The 8622-nt window shown below is 27.9% G+C and overlaps 1 protein-coding gene across 1 annotated transcript; it reads right to left on the reverse strand.

Annotated features, from left to right (window-relative positions):
* Window positions 1–3039: 3039 nt before the first annotated feature.
* On the reverse strand, window positions 3040–4367 carry LOC120135781 (transcription factor TCP14-like). The gene has a single exon (XM_039151985.1). It carries the CDS (start codon window positions 4266–4268, stop codon window positions 3138–3140), a length of 1131 nt encoding a protein of 376 aa, XP_039007916.1. The 5' UTR covers window positions 4269–4367; the 3' UTR covers window positions 3040–3137.
* Window positions 4368–8622: the final 4255 nt, after the last annotated feature.

An 8622-nucleotide genomic window follows, 5' to 3' on the forward strand; every position in this document is an offset into this window, starting at 1 on the left:
CCAATAAAGACAAACTACTTGTTGAACATGTTTGGTTTTATTATTTCGTTTGAAATTTTGGTAAAATCTTAAATTTAAATTATTGTGTTTTACTAAATCAAACTTACATTTAATTCAATAATTACATGTATATCTGATATTACATAAAATGTCTAGTAAATAAATATTTGATTAAAATAATATTATATATTTTTTATCTGATTTTAAGTGGGTTCTATTTATATATTTAAACAACAGATGAGTTTTATAATAAATTTTGTATGATAAAATGTGTCGGTCCTTTGAAGATATCTCATAACAAGATATTTTTGTTGCTTTCAATGAAAATCATGAAAATTAAAATGTAAAAAAAATATAAATTAGAAAGGGATATCGTATGTCATTTTTAAGTTCTTTTATATTTTTAATATAAACATTAGAAATAAAATAAATATAATTTTGAAATAATATTATATATTAATTTCTAAATTTTATACCGTTATTTAAATTGCATGATTTTATTATATCCTTTACTTTTACCTAACAATTGACCAAATTCAATCATTCAATTAAAGATGAAAGGCTTAAAAGAAATAAAAGAAAAACAAGGGTACGTTTGTCCAAAAGTAGGGTCACTCGATACTGCTCACCACTTATCTCTATGGTGCCAATATATATATATATATATATAATATCTTTAAGATTGGTATAATTCAGATTTGATGAATTTTGATTTGATTATATATTTTTGATTATTTTTTATTAAAAAATTTAAGTAAGAGTAAAGTGAGATTTTTTGTATGATAAGATCAAGATCGATCGATTTTATATTTAACGTAAAAAATATTTGACTTGATTTGACTTAAATTTATATTGTAATAATATCGGTGGTAAATAAATTATTGTTATTCTTTGAGGTCTCGAGTTCGAGTATCATGAATTTTAGATGTGTTAGCATTTAATATCAAATAATTTAGAATTATATTTAAATAAATATTAACTTTTACTTACTTTAAATTAATAAAAAACTTTAATTATAAATTTAATTTAAATGGATTCTATTGCAAATACGATGAGAGTTTGTAAAATGGGAAAGTAAAGGAAGGATGATTCTTCTTAGTTAGAGGGATGTGTAAGGAAAGACAATCTAATATAAGATTAATAAAAGATATACTGAAAATGTTAATATGTCTTTTAAATATTTTTGGTATAACGCTATCTAAAATGTTATTTTTTTATTAGAAATGTTAATATCAAAAATATTCATTTTAGATAACAAAATTAATATTTCGATAAAAAATAATATTTTAATTAGTATTTTATCAAAAATATTAATATTAAAAAAATGACTGTCTCTTTTTTTCTATATGTATGAGATAAGAGGGAGGTAAAATAGTAAACTGTCCCTAACATCATATTGAGGACACTTCCATAGGAGACTTAGGGATGAGCAACGAAACCGAGAAAATCGAAAAATCGACACGAACATAGTAAAACGGTTCGGTTCGGTTCAGTTTGACTTTAAACAGTTCTGTTTAAAGGCTTCAATTTTTTGATTCGGTTCGGTTCGGGTTTTCCATATGGAACCCATTTGTTCCATATTGAACCGAATATGTAATTTTTGTAAAAAAATTTATAGTTTCAAGTGATTTTTTTATTTGAAAAACTAAAAAATTGAACCGAATCGAATTGAAAAATCCGAACCGTAAAAAAACCGAACTGATAAAACCGATTTCGATTTTTTCGGTTTTTTAACTATTCGATTTCAGTTTAGATTTAAATATTAAAAAATCGTTTATTTCGGTTCGATTCAATTTTTAATAAAAAACCGAATCGAACCGAATACATCCATAAGGAGACCTAGTGTACATTGGTTGGAGCCAATGAACAGAAAAGCTGGGTTGCACACTTCCACTTGCTGACCACAACACCTGGAAATTGGTAATCTCCTGTTTCTTCTTTCTCTCACAAATCTTAATCATTAATGCAGGGACATTCATGCCACAGCTTTTACTGAAAATCAAAGTAAAGTAAAAAGCATAAAAAGTTGTTTCATAATTTTTCAAGACAAACACACGCAGTAAAAACACTGTTTCATCTCTTTCACTCTACTCTTACTACTACACAAACACTTTTCTGTCGCCTTTTTCACCCCAAAGGGGGGGGGGAGAAAGGACCAATTCAGTTAATTCATAATATTTTTTTAAAATTAAAAATGTGATAGGTTTTTTTTATTCCTGTTTTGAATTTACAAATATTTTCATTTGATTTTGATTCAGTAATTAATAATATTTCGTTTATATCAAATCTATTTTAAATTTTAAAATTAAATTTTATGCCATCTTAAATTTATTTTAAATACTGAGATAGGAAAAAGTTCGTCTCATCCCGATATGACATATATTTTTATTCAACAAGATAAAGAGTTACTTATATATATATTATAGTAATTAGGGACATTATAATAATTATATGAATCTAGTCATACCGATAGTAAGAAGTGAGCTAGAATCAAACACTATAATATAACAATAAAAGAATAAAGATATATTAAGTATTTAAACTTAAAAATTGGGAAAATTAAATATTTTATTTTATTAATATTTAAATAAAAAAATCAAATATTATTATTATGTAAAAAAATTTAGAAAAACATCAGCCACTTACACTTCCTAAATGGTTTAATCCCTGTCGATGTTTTTTTTATCATAAATCCAAATTCCTCCTCCATAAAACATGTCTTGAAATGAGTTTAAAAACAATATGATCCTATAAGATTAAGTTAATGAACACGTGTCCAATTTAAATATTTTGATACCCCTATCTTAAACTAACTAATTTAAACTTGGAATATAGAAATTACAAAGGGAATGAAATGGAAAAACAAATGATGAAATGAAATTAATATAGCAAAAACCAGCGAAGAACAGCGTTAATATTGTCTGCCTCTTACTCTCTTTCTCAAACCCTAAAATTAACCCATATTTTAATCACACCAAAAATTAATTAATTTCATTTTTCTTTTGATCAGTATACTAAAGACTCGATCTTTGTTTTTTTTTTAAAAAAAAAAGCAATCAAACCTCACGTGTGTTGCACATCAAACTACACATCTGATCGAATGAAGCAAAGATGATGACCAGTTGTATATCATTTTGTTATTCATCGCCGCCGCCATCTCCACCGTTTTGTGAATGTGAGCCGCTCACTTGAGATTCCGATACGCCGGTACCGCCAGAGACTTGCCTATAAGGGTTCAATCCGGCTAACATATTTAAATGTCCTTCAGAACTCATGCCACTACTTCCACCACTTCCGCCTCCGCCACTACTGCACGAACCCAATTGTTGGCCCGGCAACAAGGCCATTGGAGCTGGGAAATTCATGAAATGCAAACCACTGTTGTTCACCGAAGGAAATGACCATATCGGGTCACCACCACTCATGACTTGATTACTAGTATTGGTTAACATCCAAAAGTTCGCCGGAACCTGTTCGTGGCTCGCCGGAACCGCCCCAGTGCTCGACTGCAACAAGTAACTCCCCATTTGATGTTGCGAAGATAAATCTTGTTCGGGTCGTCTTTTCCTTCCTATACTACCTTCTTCGGCTTCGAATATTTCCAAGGAAGACTCTTGCTTGGCCGGAAACATTGGATTCAAACTACTACTTGATTGTAAATTAAGGAACGTCGTAGTCGGCGTCGTTTCGAGTCCGATTCCGGGGAATAAACTCCGACGTTGTTGCATCGAGAAGTTGGAGCTGAAACCCGAGGAACGAAGCTGAGAAGGGATCGACATACTAGAACCGGAGCTACGAAGCGAGATATTGAGCGAAGTGAAATTTGCAGGGATGGTTCCAGTACCCGTGGCAGCGATCACGGCTGGTTCGGCTTGTTGGAGCAGCCACTCGATCGTTTCGCCCTCGGATTTGTGGCCGAGCTCACGAGTGAGTTGGAAAACCCTAGCTGCACAAAGAGCCGGCATGCGGATCCTACGACCACGTCCATCTACCTTGGTGTGACGGTCTTTGGTTGAAGTACGCTTAGGGGGTGGGATTTTGGAAGGCTCCGCCGAGATCTGGTGGCTGGAAGCAGAACTAGTGGCGGTGGTGGGTTGTTTGGCTGAGCAAGAGGTGGGAATTGGGAGGGAAGGGAAAGGAAGAGTGGTGGAAGAGGAGGAAATAGGATGGTTATCCTCTTCTTTTTTCTCTAGTAATTGGAATGGGAAAGTAGAACGGTGGTGGTGGAGTTGATGGCGGTGGTGGTCATCGCTGCCTCCTCCTTCCATGCTAGCATGAAAGTAATAGGTTGTTTCTCTAACGGTGATGAATGAATGGAGGTGTAAGTCTTTAGATCGAACCTTTTACTTTGTAGGTTATACTAAATGTTCAAATGAGTCTTTTTGGTGGGGTTTTTTTACTTTAATTAAAAAAAATCTTTTCATCGCCAATTAATTTTATTTAAAAATTTAATATTTAATTCAACTAATCTTTTTATTTTAAAATATTTAAATTCGGATATATTTAAAAATATAAAATTCATTTATTTACTAGTAAACAGAATATAAATAATTTAAAAAACATATGAAATATATTTTTGATGAATTTGTTTAGAAAATAAAATAAAATAAAATGAGAAGAGAAGAGAAGAGAAGAGGCAAGCTTTAAGGAACACAGATCATGAGTGGGAATTATGTGGGTTACCTTTAAAAACAATTCTTTCTTTTTTTATAATTTTGATATAAAAAATGGTTTTATTTATATATTTTAGAGAGAGAATATTTATAATTATATGGTTTTATTTGTATTAAATGAATGTCATCAATATAACCTTTTATTCTTTTACAAAAAAATATATAACCTTTTATTTATTTTAACGTTGATAATATTTAAATAATAATAAAAGTTTACTTAGATAAGAATGAATTATTTGGATGATAATTCAGACATTGAGGTAATTATTTTATGAAAATAGGAGAAATATTTTGATTGTGGAAGGAGAAGGACAGCAGCCCCTTTGGTTCAGAGTCCACATGAGGTGCTGTTTTTATCATTGAATCCATGAAGACAGTGGTGGGTCCCCCGTATATTTTGGTTAAAAAATAGTCGATATTATTATTAATGGAAACGAAAGATTATGAGATGGGGACCCATCTTCTTCATTCAAGCAATCATTTCATTCTGCCTTTCTTCTGCAACCTTTGGTTTGCTTTCCCTCCCTTTTATACATATACATACCCTTTTTCATTAGGGTTTTCGGACTTTTTGCTTATGTTTTCTAAACGATTTTCTTTCGATAATTCTTGGAGCTATCTTTTCTTTCTATTTTTTGATTTTCTAATTAATTTATATTAAATAAGTTATTTATTGTTAATATTTGTATGACGTGATAGTTAATAATATTAACATAATTATGTATTTAGTCATTATTATTTATACGTTGATAAATGACTTTATCGTAATTAAACTACGATTTATCTTTAATGATTAGGAGCATTTATTAATAAAAAAATCACTCTAAAATTTCAAAGCATGAATAAATTAATAAGATAAAAAAATAAACGTCAATAAAGAAAACAACATTTAATTCAATTAAAAAAAAGTGTTACAAAACCATATATCAGTTCCATATGAAAGAGGAAAATATTATCCGGATAAAGAAACAATATAACCCAAATATACAAAAATTATTGCGAAATTCAGAGAAAAAAATAAATTAAAAAAATTAGTCCCAAATATCCAATAGTTTTCATTTATCTAAATCACCCACGGTAAATTTCTTTTTTTGGTTTAATTCTAAAAATTCGATTAATTGATAGATTAGTTTCAATCAAGTATTATATAAATAATATTCTCATTTCAATTTACTTCACTCGCAATGTCAAGATTTAAAATCTTGAAAGATCTAATACTTCATTCCGTTCGATCAATTATTTTTTAACGAGTAGTAATGGTCAATAAATTATTTCATTCGTTTTGGATGAAATCGCCAAAATCCCTAAAATAAATTTGTAAGATCAAACCAATTTCTAAAATAGATCAATAATTTAATACAATTATCAATTGACATGTTATAATATAGTTGAGACTATATTACGCACAGGTGAATAAAGAAATAACACTTCTCTGTGATCTATCTATGGCTGAGATAAAAAGTTTTTGGATTAATGAGGAATTATGTTAAAAGGTGCCTGTAAAAAAATCACTTTCAGTGTACTTAATAATAATCCTTTCAATAATAAGATAACACAATATTTAATTTTAAAATTTGTAAACTGTAAACTTAATTTTGAATTTTTTGTCCCTAAACTTTATAAAAAAAATTCAACTTAATTCTCTTGAGCAACATTAATTCTTGAGGTTGATATTTTTTGCTAACTTGGTCTATAAATTTAAATTTCATCACATATTTCAGTCCTTAGATAGAATCCAAGAGAAAGGATCTAATTAACAAGTGTTTCCAAGTTTGAGACTAATATGGACAAAAATAAGTTAATAATCAAGTTAGAAAAAATTATCAAAATCAATAACTAAGTTTACTTTTATCCCTTAAAAATTAGTGGGCTATATCTAAAAATTTTATGTTTAAATATATTAAATTGATCTATTGTTTTCTAGAAGGACTAAAAACATAATTTTTATTTAATTAAGAACAACATAGTTAAGATGAATTATAATTTAAAATAGATTAGAAATGCAATTGTAACGTTAATCGGAGATTTTTTTGTCATTTTTAAATTAAAAATGCATTTTTAATAAAATTATCCGGTTTTTTTTCAAAGGGAAAAGAACTCCTTTCTAATAATTTTGTAATTTCAGAAGGGAAAAAAAGGTTAATTAATGAAAATAGTTGATAAAGGTGTATAGGTAGGAGAAGATGAATAAGTAATTAAGTGGCGCGTAAGTCGGGATTAATTAAACTAACAGTAAACATTAAGAAAATTTTATGACAATTGATTTGGCTTCACATGCCATATTTTAAGAAAATTATATTAAGAAAATATATATATAATTTTTTAAATATTATTACAAAATTTAATTTTTTTTATAATTTTTTTATTCAAGAATACAACTATTTTTTATTTTGTTCCCCCCACTTTGTCTTTAAATTTAATACTATAAAGTTAGGAAAATGAAAGTGATAAATACCCAAGTCCATGACCCTACCAAAAGGATACCCACTATCTTGGTTTCCCCCCAAAATTGCCAACGAGGGTATCTTTATTCATGACATGAAAAATAAATTTAATATTTTATGCATATCAGATTATTATATAACATTTATATAACCGAATATTTACAAATAATTCAAACACGTTAGAAACAAATAAAATATATCAAAATCAATATAAATTTCCAATAAAGAATATGAAAAAGTTAAAAAAAAATGAATGGATTTTGAAAATTTTCACCGACGGTTAATTTAAAATGATGAGAAAACCTCATTTAATTTCAACTCATGTATGATCATATTTCTCTTTTATTATTAAAAATAATTAACTATATACAAATAAAAATATATATACAATACAATTATAATTAAAAAATATAAAAACTAAATTATATTAATCACAACAATCAATCAAATTTTAAAAAATATATATAAATTAACCGTTAGATAATAAAAATAAAACCTTATACGAAAAATAATTTAAAAAAATTGACCAAACAATATGAAAATAAAATAAAATATATGAACAAATACCACTATAAACAATGAATTATAAGCACCATCGACACTAATGTAAGAGATATAACGATAACGATATGTCGACAAATAATTTTTCCAACTCAAACCATTCATATCTAAAATGATTACAAACGTTTATCAATACGAATGAACTGATCCAATAATCAAATCAAAGATAAATCAACAAAATATTTTAAATAAATGCTAACTAAAGACTTTAAACCCAACCGTGAAAAGAGAGAAACATATTGTTCTAGAGAAATTGTGGTAAAAGAGCAACCAAATATTCACTGTTTTCATGAAAAAGGAAAATATTTTTTTAAAAAATAGCGGAAATTTAAATTAAAAAATTAAATAAAACAAAAAAACTCAAATAAACCATTCGATTAATAAGTTATAAAATAATTTTCATAAAAAAATATATAAAAAAATGAATGTCCCTTGTTCCCATATGTAATGGGGTAAGTAGAAGGCAAGATAGTAGGCTGCTCCCAACACTAGGTTGAGAGCAGCTTCCGTAGGAGACCTCTGAATTATGAAAATAATAATAAAAAATATCATATGTTTTCAATATATTCATATGTAATCCAAATATCCAATCTTCTATTTTTGAAATTATATTTTTTCCTTCAATCGGATAAAATATTGATTACAGCCCAGTCAAAGCACATCCTCTCCCCCTTTCATAAACAGTGTGTCATTTCATAGATACCAACAAAGCCACTTACCATCACGTGAAATTCGTGAATCAATTTGCTGTTTTTATTTTTTTTATTCCTTTTATAATTTAAAAAAAAAATCTTAGATTAAAAAAACAAGAACAAGCTTCAAATTTAAAGCTATCTAAAAGTACAAATCTTTAACGAAACCATGTTTACCCTTTTAACACTTGCGGTGAGCTCTCATCGTCTCGTACTTTGAATGATTGTCTGAACCATGAACTGCTTATGTCG

Source organism: Hibiscus syriacus, unplaced genomic scaffold, assembly GCF_006381635.1.
Source record: "Hibiscus syriacus cultivar Baekdansim isolate YM2019G1 unplaced genomic scaffold, ASM638163v2 tig00110616_pilon, whole genome shotgun sequence".
Taxonomy (NCBI): domain Eukaryota; kingdom Viridiplantae; phylum Streptophyta; class Magnoliopsida; order Malvales; family Malvaceae; genus Hibiscus; species Hibiscus syriacus.